Raw genomic sequence first — 18,567 nt, forward strand, 5'->3', positions numbered from 1 at the left:
TATCAGAGATGGCTGAACCGATTTTAACAAACTTATGCTCGTTTGAAAGCTACTGTCGGGCCATTGATCAAGTTCAAAGATCAAATGGCTGTGACTTTTTGTTCCAGAGATATGATGGTATAAGTGACGTAACCGACAAAACACGTTGATTTTTACCGCTCTTATACATACAAGGGTGCCAATATTTTGGGATCACCTCTAATTTCGTAAAGCGCTAGTGCTCAAAAGTTTGAGCACATCGAAAAAATGTCCTCATGCAAAATTTGAGCTAAATCGGACATGCGTGAGGGGTGCTGCCCGGCGGTTAAGGTTTGAAAATTTTCGATCTTGAAAAAGCACCATAGGGGGAGTACATGAAATTTTTTTTTTTACGCCAAAAATCTTAAAATTGCATGATACGTCGAGATTTAGTGTTATCACAAAAAAAAATTTTTTTGAAGGAAACGACTTTCTGGGACTTTTTTGATATTTTTACTAAGTCCCAGAAAGTCGATATTTTCGAAAAAATTTTTTTTTCGAGATGACACTAAATCTCGACGTTTCATGCAATTCTAAGACTTTTGGCATTAAAATTTCTTTTTTCGATTTCAAAATTTCATGTAGACCCCCCCCCCCCCTATGATGATTTTTCAGGATATATGAAAATTCCACTAAGTGGACTAAGAAGAGTTTTTTTACCTTTTTTTATAAATATTTAAAAAAAGGTATGGAATTCGCTCAAACTTTAGAAAAATTTTCCGAGGCCCGGAGGGCCGAATGTCATATACCAATCGATTCAGCTCGACGAACTGAGCAAATGTCCGTGTGTGTGTGTGTGGGTGTATGGGTGTGTGTCTGTATGTGTGTTGTCAACTAAGAGGTCGAGATCTCAGAGATGGCTGAACCGATTTTGATCAAACTAGTCGAAAATGAAAGGTCTCCCCGTCATCCAGAACGCTATTGAATGGTTTTGAGATCGGATGTTCACTTTTTGAGTTATACGAAGTTTTATGTCAAAATATTCAGTTTTTTGACAGTATCTGTCACAATTGACCTTGAAAACAAAATATATTTTCAGACTTAGATTCCGCACGGTAATACCTATCCAACAAGTCATAGATTGTTAAAATCCGTCCATTTTCAACGGAGATATCGACATTTTTGTGTAAGCGACTTTTCCCCCTATTCCAGCAGTAGGAGTTTTATGCATTGTATGACAAAGCGATGCTTGGGAGCAACTTGAAACACGATTTTTTATACCGTTGCATATATTTGTTTGTAAGTACTCAAAAGAATGTTTACAGCATGATATTTTGCCTCGAACCGATTTTAGCACGGTTCGTTTTTGGCAACATCGTTCGCCATACATATGCCATATGTAAACCAGATGATGGCAGAATTTTCGAGATGAAAGCAATTCCATAATTATATTGATTTAAACTACTTACAGCAATAAATGCTGGAAGAGCAAAACAGCCATATACCATTCGAACCAGTTCGTCGAGAGCAGCAAATGAGTGTGTGTAATTTCACTCAATTTTTTCGGAGATGACTCAACCGTTTTCTACAAACTCAGATTCATATGAAAAGTCGTATACTCCCAAACAAGGTTCCTGAATTATGTTTGGTTCCGACCTCTGGTTCCGGAACTACATGATGATATGTGAAACGAAATTAAAACTGTGTAACTCATTTTTCTCGTAGATATCTGAGCCGATCTAAGATTCAAATGAATTCTAAGTATCATTTACGATTCAAATGAAAAGTTTTAAGATTCTATAAAACATCTTGTTTTTCAGTCAGATTCAACTTCCGGTTTCGAAGATACAGTGTGATTATAATAATGTCTATTTCACAAAAATTAATCAGGTTTATCGGGTTAGCAGATTTGGATATTCGATAACCAAATAAACTTATTTCATTTTTGGTATTCAGTTTTCGTTTCGGAAGGCACCCAAAAATTTAATTCGCACTACGATTCCTCGAAGATATCTACATTGATTTTCAAACATTTTGAAACAAATGTAAACTATACAGCTACTCAGGTGAATTTGTCTGACTTCGGCTACACCGAATTTCGAATTCCGGTTCCAGTATCGAATCGTTTCTCAAAACTCAATCGTTATCTAAAAAAACAAGCTAAATCGAATTTCAGAAACAAAAGTTCAAATTAAAATAAATCCAATTCTGACTACCGATTCTGGAATTGTAGGATGATTAATATTTAAAATTCCAAGCGATATAGAAGATGACAATCCCGAAAAGCTTTAAAGTTGGACTCAAAAAATATTGCAATTTTTTCGTCATATGGCCATACGAATCGTTTTGGGTTATGCTGGTTCCTGAATACCGGCTCTGGAAGTACCTTGAATTACCCTAAACCCTAAAGTGGAAATTACTTCGACATATCATGAAATGTTTAATCGATTATCACACTTATAGATTCAAATTCGATCCGATTTGCAGTTTCGACATTACTGATTAAAATCGCAAATTGCCGCTTAAAACGAATGTCATGAAAACTGAAACACCGAAGAATATTCATGCTAAAAACACATGTGGATTGATAAAAAAAAAGGTATCATCTCACTGCTAGGTGGATTAAGCACGTTTTAGATTAGCATCACTCTTCTCATACAAATAGGCAACGCAAATGTCAAGCACTAGTTTGGAAAAATGATGCTGACTGTGTGACATAAACACTGAAGCATGCTTTTGTGAACTACTTGAATCAATCTGAAATGTATTTTCATGAGACTGTTATGAAAGAAGAGAAAGGCATTATCAAACCACTAGGTGGATTAAGAAGGGTTTTTTTTTCTACAGTGGTGTAACCCCTGAACACAGATCCCCTGTGTAACAGATGAAACTTGATAGTAATCGATTTCAACTCACACCGTCTCCGGGGCATCTTTTGGTGAATACGTTTCAAATGTTGATACAATACAGACAGTCCTAAATAGAACGAATAAGTCACGTTTCTGGTCTTTTACAATTCAGGAAACCACCAGAAACCGTTAGTTGAACAATAAACAGAAAGTAACGGAACATCCTTCAACGACGTATATAGTCAAATTGGATTTGCGCATTTATTACGTGCCAGTCAGACGTGTCTTCACCGACACTTTTCATCGATTTATCATAGGAAAGGGTTTCTTCCAGCATACCCCGGATTATCGCTCCACGAATCACCCTCGTTCGCTACCATGGCTTCGGTTAGTTCCGTCATGGAAAAAGTAGAAAATCGGTGATTTATTTCAAACCGTGCTCGGGAAATTCCCATCCGTGCACGGGTAACCATTGGCAATGCTACCAAATTATGATTGAGAATCATCAACAGCCTCTTTCGAAAATCATCATCCTCATACATTCCGATGATTGATACACCCGGACATCCGTAATGGTCATAGAAAACAGTATACTGCCGGTGATCAGACCGGAGAGTTTTCTCAATCACGACAGCAAGGCTGTCGATTTACCGTAGCCTCGCTACTAGGTATATAAGTTTATGTCGTATGGAGCTAAATCAGCTCTGAAACGAAAATGATGTTCGTGCCGATCGTAAAAAGAGTATGCCAAGGCCAAGTAACAAACGGAGGCGATGCTGTGAGAAAGTGAAGGACGGGTGAAGCAAAATCATTTGGAAATGGAGAAATCAAACACTTTGGGAAAACAAACCACTTATCGGAATAGAAAGCCGGAAAATGAAAAAAAAAACTGGCTACTTTTCACTGAGCAGTTGGGTGGAGTTGGTTGGCGGTTCAAGCAGCAGGCAATACATGGAAAAACAATTTGAAGCAAGATTCTATATCGAGAAACATGAGATGAATTGTGATGGAAAGTGTTTGAGTATATATATGACGTGGATCTCATTTATTTGCTCTGAGTTGCTTCGGTCGTGTTAGGTCAATTAATAAGTGTCAGGTTCCATATGGCTAGCCAGCGGTGAAAAATTAAATTTCATTTGGTTGAATTCAATGGGAATACGGGATTCTTTCATTTTCCTACAACTGTACTCTATTGCTCAACTGTGCAATGACATGGTTTCTATTCCTCATAATCAAGGGCCGTTTATACTATTTACGAAAGCGAAGCTTACAAGCTCCGCATGTAAATGAATGTAATCGTGGAAACCACTAAAATATTTATGTTTTCTATCACGTTCCTATCTACATGACTGATGACATTTGTGTGTTCCTATTCCTTTGAGTTGGTGTGTGGTAAATAAATGTTCTTCACTGCATTACAAATGTCAAGACTATGTAGAAATTTCTGGTAATCGATAAATAACATAAATTGAACGTTTTACCTTGATCTTTGTCTCCTCTGTGTCGATGACGTTGACCGGGACATTTTGTTCGGAGAAGTCCGTTGACGGTTGGATGTCCCTCTGACGCGATATGGAGTGTGAATGTGGTGATGGTGAGGAGATTGACACCGAGCTGCTATGCTCTATTTGGCCATGGATAAAATGAAGGTGTTGGATATTGTATGCTTTTGTCTGCCTTCTCGGTAGCCCTGGAATTCTGTTTCACTGACGGGTGACTCTTTTCAGTAGACACCTGATGGCAGTTGAATGTGTGTTTTTGTTTCAGCCACTCTTCACCCCTGGCTTGACGTTGTTTGGTCTACGCTTATTGTCCTAGTCTGATAATTTATTTATGTGAACCAACACATTGGAACTAAGAAGTTTGCTAGATTACGACTATGTATTGTATTATCTCGACATCTTTCGCTTAACTTTAGACACACTCGACTTGGCCAGTAGCGATAGCAAAAACTGTTTCTGGATTTCTTAAATTCACTTCGAGTTTTCATTCCTCGTATGTGTGCAGAAACTAATCCTGCGATGTTGCTTCGTGGTCCTTTATATCTGTCAAAGAGAAATCATATTTTGTCCTCAGTTTTCGTGTATATATTTTCAAGGGAAGTCGTGGAACCGTCGCTAGTGCACATCGGATCTAGATCCCTTTTAATTATTGAATAGTCCTCATTTCATTTTGAACTTTGGAGTCAGCGTTCGTAAATAGATTCAGAATTATTGGGTTAATCGATAGGAAAAGAGAAAAGGTAAATCTGTGCTGATCGCTTTCTTCGTTCTACATAAACTCACATTCGGATATTTCAGAAAATTCGAAAATTTGTCCGCAATATATAACATAAGACATAATGTCAGAAGAGATGAATCGGGAATTGCTGCTAAGAACAAATTGTTCATCAGTTCGCTTTCACATCTCATCCAAGTCAGTCGATAAAACAAAACCGCTTACGTTCGGGACAGAAGAAACCAAGTACAGTATTGTGTAGTGAACAATAGAACGACCTCGAAATGAGTGAACTAAACGAACAAAAGCTACCGCCGCCACTACGAAAGAATACAATTGTTGTTGACTTTAGGCAGTGCAAAATTCGACCTTCGATACGAGAACTTGAAGGTTTTCTTAAGGAGCAAATGCATCTTGACATTAAAGGTGTGCATTTACTTCAATGCAATAAGACGAAGAATGTTGTTTACATCCAGTTTTATAAAGAGTTGGATGCAATTCAATTCGCAAAAGACAACAACAATGTGCACTATGTGGAGAACGAGAACATTAAGTACAACATTCCAGTATATATGGAAGATAGTGCTATAGAAGTGCGTGTGCATGATCTTCCCTCAAGCGTCACCGATTCATATATTCGCAAAACTATGTCCCAATACGGAGAGATTCTCTCTATCGAAAAAGAAAAGTGGAAGAACTTTTTCCCCGGTATTCTAAATGGCGTACGTTTGTTACGCATACACTTGAAGAAAGCTATATTTTCTTATGTGATTTTCGGTCAAGATACAAGAATTCCGTGCAAATCACTTGTTACCTATGATAATCAGATGGCCACATGTCAATATTGCCAAAAAGCTGTTCACTACGGTAAGCCATGTGATAAACTGGACAAGGAGACAACCACACCAAAGGACAACGGTGCTTCCTTCACACTAACCCCAAGCAACCCCAGTACATCTGTGACAGCCACCAACAACAATGAAGCATCCCCTTCAACGAAACCATCAGTATTCCCTATAGAACAAAGTACACCAGCTGCAGTTAACAACTTACCCTCCAACCAACCAGCAACTGCAACCAATGGCACATCTACAGCAACTCTCAACGAGCCCAAGACAACGATCAACAAGGAAAACGAAAAGAAAACGGAAATCACACAGAACACCGACGATGAAGCAATGGATGATGAGATAAGCCGCGGACGAAGTGACCCCCGATCTTCAGAGCATATTTTTGCTCATGATTACGAGCAAAAATCAGATGTTTTTGCGTCGATATGTCATAATGGACGAAACATGGATCCATTACTCTTCACTTCACTCTGGAATCAAAATTATTATCATCGGTGTCGGTGTCGGTGAATCACGTCCGTAGTGGCCAAAGGCACAACAGCCAGCTGGGAAGGTTATGGCTTCAGTATTTTGGGATGCACATGGTACAGGGTGTCCCACGAAAAATTTCGAATTAAAAAATGCAATAATAAAAACGTGCCTAATCCACCTAGCAGTGAGATGATACCTTTTTTATCAATCCGCATGTGTTTTTTTGCATGAACATTCTTCGGTGTTTTAGTTCTCATTACCTTAATTTAGTGACCGTCGTTTTAGGCGGCAATTTGAGATTTTAATCACTCATTACTCTGTAATGTGTAAACTGCAAATCGGATCGAATTTGAATCTAAACGTGTGACAATGGAATGAACATTCCATGAGATGTCGAAGTAAATTCCACTTTAGAATTTTTCGTCATTATTTACGGTACTTCCAAAACCGGTATTCAGGAACCAGCATAAACGAAAACGATTCGTATGACCATAAATTAATATGACGAATAAATGGCAATAGCTTTGAATTCATCTTTGAAGCTTTTTGGTATTGTCATCTTCTACATCGGTTTGAATTTTAAAAATTCATCATCCTGTAATTCCAGAATTGGATAAAATTCATTAATTTTGTATGCTACCATAAATTTATTCCAATTTGAATTTTTGTTTTTGAAATTCGAATTGGCTTTTTTGAGAAAACGATTGAGTTTTGAGAAACGATTCGATACTGGAACCGATGTAGCCGGTGTAGCCGACGTCAGATAAATTCACCTGAGTAGCTGTATAGTTTACTTTGTGTTTCAAAATGTTTGAAAATTAGTGTAGACATCTTTGCGAAATCGTAGTGCGAATGAAATTTTTGGGTACTTTCCGAATAGCAAACTGAATACCACTAAAACTGAAATAATTATTATTATTATTATTATTATTCGTTTATTTAGAGCCTCGGCTTTAACCGTTTGGTCATTCGCCGAGGTGATATAGTGTTGGGAGGGGAGTTTGGGGATGAGTGGGATGGATAGGATTTATAATTACATTTCATTTGATATAGCTACATTGTATTGTTTATAATATATTGAAATATAATTCCTTTGATTTCTTTGTGGATGATCCTCAAAGTTTTTCGTCTGGGGGTCGACTCTGTTAAGAAAGTGACCTGCAGGTGTCGTTGTCCTTGGGCCGTTCGTTGTGGAGATAGGGTTCCCCCGTGTTGCTTAGTTGTAATTCTGGCTGATAGATGCCGTTGTCCGACCTTGGTTGCAATATTGTGTGCTTTCTTTATAACTTTGAGCTGCTTCGTGTTGGTCGTCGACTCGATTTGCGTGATCAGCCGTTTTCTGTTTGGTTGATGTTTAAGGTCTGTTTAATGGTTCAAGATAGTGGGGCCTGCCGTTGTTTTTATTTTTAATGACTCTGGACTTGTGGAGCTCCGGACTGTGTGGAGTAGGACTGTGTTGGATTGGACGGCCGGGTGTGTTCAGGTGAGGATATCGGTGCGTTTCCGTTCAGACTCTGGTGATACTCGCTATGGACTGGGCCGTCCTCATTCCTTCATTGGTCCATTTTCTTTTTAGCATTTTCAGGATGCTCCTCATGATGATGAGCAGGATAAGGATGGTGACCAGTATGATGAGAATTATTACCGCCGTTGATTGTTTGGAGAATTCCTCCGAGTGTTTGTTTTGTGTTTCCACTATGGTTAGCAGAGTGTTTCCGTGTATCTCGGCACGGTTATTCTCTTCTTCGGATGATGAAAAAAAAGCCCATTCTGAATGCGACTGACTAATACTCTTGGCGATGTTGAACTGGATGGTTTGGGCTTCGGTATCGGAAATTGATCGATATGCGCTTCGGTCGGTGAATCGGAGCGGTGTGCTGTATGATTATTATTGCTGACACCACTTGTTCGACAATTCGATCGGTGTATTCATTTTGGTCTTTATTTTAGGTGTCCGAGTGATTGTCAGCTGCTGTCGGTGCTATTGTACAAAACGCTTAGCTGTTTGTTTACGCTGCCGGTAGGTATAATTTTTAATCTAGTTGGCAGATGAAGTTAATTTCGATTTTGTTTTAGGTTTCTCTTGCGTTTTTGAAGACTTTCGGTCGTAATTTTTTCGGTGTTTGGTGTTTTGGTTTGGGTATCTAGATAGCATTCGGGTGGGTTTGCGTTACGGAGTTAGGTTCCTCTTGCGTTTGTGAGGATTTTTGGTCGTGACACTCAAAGACATTCGAGTAGATTGGCATCTCGGAGTAGTTTAAGGAGTGCATGTTCGTTGTCCGGGTTGTTGCTGAGTACCTCGCGGATCGAGCTGGGCAGACTGTGATGTCTGCGAAGACCGTGAAATTTGGGGCAGTTGATGAGAATGTGTTCAACTGAGAGCCTGACGTTGCATATGGGGCAGGATGGTGGTTGACAATTTGAAATGGTGTGTGCATGGGTAATTCTGGTGTGGCCGGTTCGCAATCTGGATAGGGCTCGTTGCTCCATCCGGCTGCTTCTATCGATCCATTTGTCGGGTTCACCTTTAATTTTTTGGGTGTGCCCTGAGGATGCTCTCCAGGTTCTGATGAAGTGGTGTAAAGCTTTTGTATTGACGCATCTGATGAGGTCCATAGCTGGGACCGTTCTGGTAAGGTAGTGGTTGTTGGACCTGCCTAAAGCTGCGAGTGCGTCGGCTTCTTCGTTGCCGGGGATTCCAGAGTGTCCGGGTATCCAACAGATGATCGTCTGGTTGTTGCACTGTTCCTCTATTGCTTGGATGAAGGGGTGTAGGGAATTGCCTGTTTCGAGGGCGGTGAGGACTGCCAAGGAGTCGGATAGAATTATCGTTGGAGTGTTGGGGGGTTTGGATTTGATTGCGTAGAGGATTGCTGAGGCTTCAGCCGAGAATACTGAGCATGATGAGTGTAGCCGAAAGTTGTGGTTGGATGTTGTGCTGTAGATACCGGCTCCGACATGTTCGTTCAGTTTGGATCCGTCGGTAAAAATTTGATGATGATAGGGGTAGTTCTCTTCTATTAGTCGGTGCAAGTGGGTTCGGACTACGTTTGATTGTGTTCCTGCCCGGAGGGTGCGGGTTAAACTGGTGTCGATGCGTGGAGTTTTGGCAAACCATTCCCGCCGGCGGATCTGTTGTATCCTGGCAAGTTTGGGCATTCTGGTATTATTGTACATTAGGTACAGGTCTTTGGCAATACTGAGTAATATTCGATTGTTGCCTCTTGTTCTTTGTAGGAAGCCGAGAGTCCTTTTGAAAATGGTGATATTGGCGTACCATTGGAAGGGTAAGACTCCGGATTCAACGCAGGCAGCGAACGCCGGGGTGCTAGGTAAGAGGTTGCTTGCCAGACGGATTGAGCGGTTGTAGAGAGGAGCTAATGTCTTCTGCATGCCTTCCCGGTTTAGGCAAGTGATTTCAATTCCATAGAAGATCCGGCTGTTGATTAGGGCCTTGCTGATGTTGAGAGCTGTTCGTCGGTTCCATCGGGGGTGGCAGGAGCTTATTGTTTTGATAAGTCGCAGCCGACTTTCGCAGTCTTTTTTAATGTTCTTGAAGTGGTCGTTGAAAGTGAGCTTTCGGTCGATCGTGATGCCGAGTATCTTGGGTAGGCGTTGAAAGGGTATGTTAGTGTTATCCAGTTTAATTGGATTTCCTGCAGCGACATGGTGAGAGTTGCAACAATGTGCAATGGCGCATTTCTGGGGTGCTATGGAAAATCCGACAGAGTTCGCCCATTGGCCGATTTTCTTAACCGCGGTTTGGATCTTCCTGCGAATGAATTTGAGGTTTTTTCCTGTTGAGACGAGGATTATGTCGTCGGCATAGACAAGTATGTGGAGTTTGCTTGTTATGTTTCGGAATACAGGGTTCATTGCTATTAAAAAGAGTGTGACGGCTAGTGCGGAGCCTTGGGGTACCCCGTTGGTTTCGGTGAAGGTTGATGATCGGTTTCCTCCTATGGTAACCTGGAATTGACGATTTTGAAGATAGTTGCTGAGAAATGCACCCATGTTGCCGGTGATTCCTTCTTTAAGTAGCGTGCGCAGTATGCCTTCTCGCCATACTGTATTATAGGCTTTGGCTATGTCTAGGATGGCTATGTCGGCATGCAGGTTTTGGTCTTTTGCGTCGCGTAAAATCTGACCCAGGGTTCCCAGGTGGATTCCTGTTCCTTGGCCTTGGCGGAAAGCGAATTGTCTTTGGTCGAGCAGTTGGTTAGTCTCTAAATAAGCTGACAGGCGGCGGTTTACCATTTTTTCCATGATTTTTCCAATACATGGGAGAAGACTGATGGGACGGAAGTCTTTTACGGTTCTGTTCCCCTCGCATTTCTTGGGAATAGGGACGACTAAGGCACTTTTCCAGTAATCGGGTAGTTCCCCGCGCTCCCATATTGTGTTATAACACTTCAGTAGTGCTTTTTTGGCGTCGGGTGGGAGATGCTGTATGAGTGGGTAGCTGATGCCGTCGCTTCCGGCTGATTTACCGTGTGCTGATGCTAGTGCATGTTGGAGTTCGGAGCCGGAGAATGGTTGGTTGAACTGTTGTCCGGTGTCGGGGGGAAAGGTAGTTTTGATGAGTTCAAGTTTGGCTTTCTTTGTTAGGAATGCAGGATGTAAGGCATTGTTGGCTGATAATGAGGCAAAGTGGGTGCCCATTTCCTCTGCCATTATGGAGGGGTCTATTGTGGTGGTGCCGTTAGTGTTGAGGGTGAAGCCGGTGTGGCGGCGCTTGCCGTTTAGGGCGTTGACCCTTCTCCAAAGTTGGGTTGTGTTTGAGTCGGTTGAGATTTCTTCTAAGAATCGGGTCCAGCTTGCCTCTTTTGCTTCTCGGATTGCTTTCCTGGCTTGGTTCCTTTTAGTTCTGAATATCTGTTCCTTTTCCTGTCGGGTTGGGTTATTAATTTCGGTTTTTTGTAGTACCCGCAGTGCCTTACGGCGGGCTTTGATGGCGTCTGCCACCTCTGGGCACCACCAGTGGATGGCTCGCTTCGCAGCCTTTTTACCTGTTTTAGGTATGGTTTCGTGGGCGGCTTGGTTCATTATAAGGCCGAGCTCTGTGGCGGTGTACTCCCTGTTAGGTTCTATGTTGATTGATACAAGGCGTTCGTATTCGGGCCAGTCCGCACGTTCCGTGATCCATCGTGGTCTTCGTGTAGTGTCGGGTGAGTGTTGGTTATGGGAAATGGTAATGGGAAAATGGTCGCTGTTGGCAGGATCATCGAGGACCTCCCAAGAGCATAATCTGGCTACTGATGATGAAGCTATGGAGATGTCGATTGCCGATTCGGAGTTCCCGCGAGTGAAGGTAATTCTGCCGTCGTTTAGAATTATTGCGTTGTGATCTTCGATGGTTTCGATTATTAGGTTCCCTCGTTGGTTGCTTTGGCGTGCTCCCCAACGTTCGTGGTGGGCGTTGACATCCCCCAGGATGAGGAATGGGGGATGAATTTCTTCAATTAGTTTGCGGAATTTGTGGTTTAAATTGGAAATGTTTTGGGGTAGGTAAATCGAGACGACCGTTATTTTAAACGGGTATGTGATCTGTCTGGCAACAGCGATCAGATCTGTCCGCAGTTGAATGATGGTAGAAGGAATGTCCTTACGTATTCCAAGTCCGACTGTTTGATAGATGTTCTCCCCGGTTTTAGCTTCCCATGTGTAATTGTGTCCGAGCCATGCAGTGGGGTCGGTGGCGTCGGAGAGGTGGGTTTCTTGTAAAGCCAGACAGATAGGATTGGTATTATTGATTAATATTTGTAGGTCGCCTAGAGAGTTTCGTAGTCCGTTAGTGTTCCATTGTAATGCGAGTGTTGTTCGGTTTTGGATCATTTTTGTTTTGTTTTGTAGAGTTAGTTGATCTCGGTGCATGTCTTTTGTTGGAGGGGTTAGTATCTTAATGTCCTTTTATTCGATTGTTGGGTCGATATCCGAGGAATGATCGGTTTCTATCCCCTCCATTTCAGGAGGGGGTGAGAAATTGTCGTTGGCTCTGCTTGTATTCTGTTTTTTTGCTCGTGGTGATTGGGTAGGGGAGTTTTCTCTATGTTTGTCTGCACTTTGTTGAGGTAGTTTCTTCGATGTATTGATAATTGGGGTTATCTCCGTAAATAGGTTTCCGTAGTTGGCCGTTGCTTTTTCAGGGTTGGATGTGGGGATGTCATCGTTGGAATTGTGTTTGGTTTTCCGGGTGTTGTCTTTGGGATGTGTCCATGTGCTTTGTGACTGGGTGTAGTTTCCAGTAATATGTTTCTTTAGTTCGGCCATCTCAGCGAGAATCTGCATGTTAATTTTTTGGCTTTCTTGTAGCTCTTGTTTCAGTTTTTTTATTAGAGTGTCTTTGCTATTAACCAGTTGTGTGATCTTTGAGCGATATTGGTTTTTGAGTTCCTCGAAGTCTTTTTCCAATTTTTCTGATTTTTCACGCCACTCCTTTGCCTCGTTGCTTGCTACATTAACGAAGGTTTGTTGTTTTGGCTTGTGTAGTTTCCTAGCTTCCGCATAGGTGAGGTTATTGTCGATTTTAGTTTTCACTATTTTCATTTCGGCGATGTAATTCGAACATTTTTTGTATCGAGCGGGGTGGTTTTCGTTGCAATTTGGACATCTGCTGCTCTTTCTGCATGGGTTTTCGCGAGAGTTCTCGTGTTCCTCGCTACAGTTTAAGCAGATCTCTTTCTGGTTGCATGCTTTGCTGCCGTGACCGAAGTGGCCACATCGGTAACATTGCAATGGAGCGGGATAGTACTGCCTTACTTCGGTGCGGATTAACCCAATGAAGATTTTCTCCGGTAGTTTGATACCGGCGAATGACAGAATGAGTAGCGGGGTGTTGGTGAGTGTTCCATTAACAGTCTTAGTAATTCTCCGAACGTCAATAACGTTTTGAGCTTTTAGTTCGGTTAGCAGTTCTGCCTCGGAGAGGTTGATAGTGTCGACGTCGTAGATAACACCCTGGACTCTATTAAGGGTCGGGTGTGGTATGACCTCGACCGGGTAATCATTTCCGAGGCTTTGGAGAGTCCTGAGTCTTGTGTATACGTGCCTGGACGTTGTTTTTAATATGTATTGTGTTCCTCGCGCCGTTTTCGTTGCACTTAGGAATTTGTTGTAGTCAGCCCCGATGAATTGTTGAATAATTTTTTGGATAAGGAAGGGGTTGGGGGGGAGCGTGTTTGTTTGGTTATCATTGATTGTGGGACGTAAAAGTAGTATGTGAGTATCTATTTCGTCACCTTTTTGCATGTATGCGGGGGAGGCACTGGATGGGGGTAAGGGGGGGAAATTATTGAGGGGTGGGGGCTCTGGGCCTCCCATTTTGGTTTTGGTTTCTCGGATGTAGGTGTGGCTTAGTTTACTTACTGTCACTATTTGAATGAGTGGTGGTTGCGTGACTTAGCTCTAATTCAATTTGTTGCTATTCTACTCGATACGCGTGGTGGCTAGCACGCTCGCACTTTGATGAGTCAGCACTGTCGCCGACACACTAAACACTCGTGAAGATTGCAGACGCGACGAAAAGCGGATACCGACACTCGCACGTCCGATCGCCAGGAATGTAGCACGAACAATGACGAACTGAAATAAGTTTATTTGGTTATCGACTATGGTTCTTAGATTCCATTTGAATTTTAAATCGGTTCAGCCAGCTACGAGAAAAATGAGTTACACAATTTTAATTTCGTTTCACATATCATCATGTAGTTCTAGAACCAGAAGTCGGATCCAAACATAATTTAAGAACCTTTTTTTGGAGCATATGACTTTTCATATGAATATGAGTTTGTAGAAAACGGTTGAGTCATCTCCGAGAAAATTGAGTGAAATTATTTGTCACACATGCATTTGCTGATCTCGACGAACTTATTCGAATTGCTGTAAGTAGTTGAAATTAATATAACTATGGAATTGCTTTCAACTCAAAAATGCTGCCGTAAACATCCGTTCTGGGTGACGGGGAAACCTTTCATTTGCGACTAGTTTGATCAAAATCGGTCCGGCCATCTCTGAGATCTCGACCTCTTTGTTGACAACACACATACAGACCCACACACATATACACATACACGAACATTTGCTCAGTTCGTCAAGCTGAATCGATTGGTATATGACACTCGGCCCTTTGGGCCTCGGAATTTTTTTTCCAAAGTATGAGCGAATTCTATATCTTATTTTGGGGGGCGGCCCGTTTGGCATAAGGTCATTTGGGATAATACCGCTTGGCATAACGCCGTTTGGCATAATGGTTATTTGGCATAATAGTTATTTGGTATAATGGCCATTTGGCATAATGGTCATTTGGCTTAATGCCATTTGTCATAATAATAATTGGATTCGCAATATTTTAATCTAATGTAAATTTTCGTTTGTTTTTCGATCGAGTGATGTTTTTCAAGGAAAATTCGAACGAAATGTGTGAATTTTATAGTCGGTCCGAATATTTCGACAATATTAGTTGAAATAGCATTTTAATTTTCAATTTTTAAAAAATCTGTAGTAAAGAGCACACTGTCATTTTATATAAGCAGCTCACTTAGTGCTAGAACAATCTTCTGTTCGTCATAGATGATTCAGGTCAAGACGGCCGAAGGCCGCGAGTACGCCGGCGACCCGCCGTCGGAAGCGCCGGCCACTGCGGGGGGAGGGGGGTTAGTAGCAACGCCCCCACAGAAATCACCTCTGTCTAGTTGCGGGCGTTTGTCCGGTTTACCCAAAGCTAGGAGCTCAGTTAAGTCCGAACGAGCGGCAGCGAGGTCGGACAGCAGGTCATTAAAAACGATGAGGCGTAGCCGCATTAGACCTTTCAAAATTGCAGTGAATAAAAACAATTTCCAATAAGTAGCATGTTCATCTGTTATGCCAAATGACTGTTATGCCAAATAACCATTATGCCAAATAACTATTATGCCAAACGGCGTTATGCCAAACGGTATTATGCCAAATGACCTTATGCCAAACGTGGTAGCCCCCTTTTTTTTTATATTTATATAAAACGGTTTGATAGATTTCAATGATTGAACATTTATGAGAAAGGTTGACTCATGCAATTTTTATGCAAATAATTTCGTTCAAATGACCCCCACGGCTGAAACCAAACATTTTTCATGAATAAATTTCATGGATCAACTTTTCAAATAGGTGTATAATCATTAAAATTTAACAAACCGTTTTTTTATTATTGCATTTTTAAATTCGAAATTTTTCGTGGGACGCCCTATATAATTTTCATTGACTATCTCGAGTAAGGAAAAATACAATTAATAGCGAATACTACGTAGTTGCTAGATCGTTCGAATGTGAAAATCCAGTAAAAAAGGACCTTTTCATCAAGACAATGCACCGATTTACAAGTCGATGACAACGATGGTTAAATTAAACGAATTACACTTCGAATTGCTTCTTCATTCAGTGACTACAGGCTATTCGCTGATCTCAAAAAAGAGGTCACCGATAAAAAATTCAACTGAAATGAAGAAGCGATTGCTGAATGTGAAGCCTATTTTGAGAAAAAAGACAAAAACTTATGCAATCACGGTTTAGAGACGTTGATGGAGATGACTTGGATGAATAAAATCGATTTTTGGCAAAAAAGAGTGTTCTTCTTAGTTAGTCACGCGACTTATTGAGTGATATTTTACTGAACACTCTTTGGATGGAATTTTATCTGAAGAAAAGTATAAGGCTTTACTACACCTACTACCGAGTACGAAGAATACCCGGAATCGGTAAAATTTAAACTATGCGAGTCATTATTTTAAAGCGTTTTTTTGTGGCTGAACTGTTTTCTGACATCCAGAGTCAAAAAAGTCATTAGTGTTTGAAATACGCATATTTTGAGAGAAGTTTTACAATTTCGTTTTCTTTTTCAAATTAAATGAGCTCTGCAGAAGCATTACGAACAGTGCAAGCAACAACAACAGAATGTTCAAATAAAACACAGCGTTGAGGACGAATATCGTCCCTGCAGCCCATCCACGGCAACTAACGGGCAAACGTCGAAAAAATCGTAGGTATTTTTTGGTTATTTTTCCAGATATACTTCCAGTTTCATTAACATTTCCGCGAAAAAATAGGTAACTTCTGAGAAAAGCAAGGCTTCGGAGTGATGGTTTTTGAGGTGCATCTGAGCACTAGTACTTTAGAAATTAAGAGATGGTTATTATTTTGGTACTTTAATCATCACTCACGTTTCGCTCGAACGCATATTACATGGTGAATTCGCTCAGTTTGACAACGACACTGGAGTGAGGAGCGGTCTACCTGCAAACAGAATGAATGGAAACAAAATTGAGAGATTCAATTTCACAGTAGAGCTGTTACTCAACCCAACACCGGGTTGTGTTGAAAACCACACTTGGCTTTCCAGGACCGCTGCTTTGTCGCTTATTACTAACGCTTGAAGTCACTGAACCTCACGCAGCCCCGAAACCTATGCCAAACAATGAAATATGTTTTCCCGGGCTGTGTGTGGGCGTACATATATAAAGCTCGTAATTCCCCGAAATGACGAAATGCCAAACAAATAGACAACAGCTGTGTGGAACCATACCGAGTGAGCATATCCGAAAGATGTCGTAGAGCCATAAATTTGGGCGGCATCGATAAGTGCGAGCTAAAACATGCCGGGATGGTCTGAAAGTGTTTCCTTCATAGTTCTGTGAATATATATCGTGTTGGAATAATAAAAACCTTTCTCCACGTCCCGTCGCTGGAATCGGTTAATGACTTTGATTCCACCGCTGTATGTTAAAACGATGAATGAATATCAGAGTAACTGAATGGTTGGTTATACTGTCTTTTCATTTCCGCTATTGTTTATTTCCTACAGGTTTACCAAATCCTGTAGTAATGAGTATGGAATAATTGTTTGCAATTGAATTGATATTTGCTTTCATTGCATTAATTTTCTTCTCGGCTACAACGAACTGTGAGTAGCATAATTAAATAACGAAGGGATTCAATGAAAATCTTCATTTCATCGAACGCGAGAAAAATTTCACTTATCATAATAACAGAGTGATCGATGTTTGTTTTTGTGCAGAATCATTCTTTCAAATTTAATTATGGAAAACATTTGAACAAACGCTCATTGCATTTTAATTAAAATTAACACTATGGAACTGGGACGACGGGCTTCGGGGCAAAAGATACGCACATAAAAACTCTTTTAAAACAGTTTTTTCAAAGCTCGTATGTGCTGCTTCAACATCACCACTAGCCAGGGGTAATACACTCTGTCGAGTTTCCCTTCATGTTAAATTTGATTTCAATGAAGAAAGTGGATACTTTTATTTCGCAATATCGGAAAAATGTCATCCCTGTTAAGGATAAGTTTGCTATTCATGTCATTCAGTGAAAATGATGTAATTTAGTTGCCTCATCATTACATCACCAAATGGCTCGAAGAACTTGAAACCGAACGGAAGGCTCTTTCCATATTAATTCCATAAATTTCTCATGCATTGACCGTCGACGGCTGACAAAGGAAATGTTCCTAAAGAGATTCAATATCTCTCATCCCAGAAGAATGTCATGACTCAAAGGAAATAATCTACAGTTTAAACACAAAAAAATAAATTGAAAACTGTCATTATTTCGAAAACCAGCGTGAATTGTAAAAATAATGATTCCAACTACAGCTGGGTTGACCTACAAAAACGTACGGATGAATGGGACTGAGACCCGGTCAACTATTCACTGTTGTACCGATGGATTCTAGTGCGGCCGCTGCTTTAGTGTGGCTCTCGCCATCATCGTCTGGCTACATTTCTCATCATTAAATTGGAATCTGTGACTTTTTTTCCTTCCCCTTCTCGAATAAACCATATTCCACCCCGACATTTCTGCGAGGCGAACCTAGCCTGCTGTCTCACGTGGTTCAGTTACATGCCAACGCGTGGAGATAGAAAACAGCGACGTCGCGACGCCAACGACCGTTTTCGGCACATACAGCAAAGCTCATGTGAGACACTGTAGTTGGAATAGTTTGCACGGACTTTTTGGTTGAAGCCACGATTTAGTTTTTGATTTTTATGTGATAAGGTTTATTTATGTTTTTTGCAGTTTGCTCTAATGTCAGCTCAACAGTCTAGTATGGGAAAAAATGATGTAAGAAGCATTAAAACGTAACTCCACTATAACTTGATTACTTGGCATAACGCCTTGTTCTTAAAACAAATTGAAACGCTTCGAATTTAAATCTGTTAATTATAAAGCTA

At 41.0% G+C, this 18,567-nt stretch overlaps 1 protein-coding gene across 11 annotated transcripts in view; it reads right to left on the reverse strand.

The window, feature by feature from the left end:
- The window catches only part of LOC131428403 (receptor-type tyrosine-protein phosphatase mu), a 300,376-nt gene that overhangs the window by 240,612 nt on the left and 41,197 nt on the right, over positions 1 to 18,567 (reverse strand). For 9 of the 11 annotated variants that reach the window (XR_009229375.1, XM_058592347.1, XM_058592346.1 and 6 more), the window contains one exon: positions 4,289 to 4,852. The exons of 1 other annotated variant lie outside the window; for it this stretch is intronic. Coding sequence is in view for 9 of the 10 variants with exons in the window: in XM_058592347.1 (XP_058448330.1) it covers positions 4,289 to 4,332 (44 nt within the window). In the remaining variant the exon portion in view is untranslated. Of the gene's footprint in view, positions 1 to 4,288; positions 4,853 to 16,536; positions 16,569 to 18,567 lie in introns of those variants that run through there. One more of the 11 variants, XM_058592348.1, reaches the window with a different exon arrangement.

This window comes from Malaya genurostris, chromosome 2 (assembly GCF_030247185.1).
Source record: "Malaya genurostris strain Urasoe2022 chromosome 2, Malgen_1.1, whole genome shotgun sequence".
NCBI lineage: Eukaryota > Metazoa > Arthropoda > Insecta > Diptera > Culicidae > Malaya > Malaya genurostris.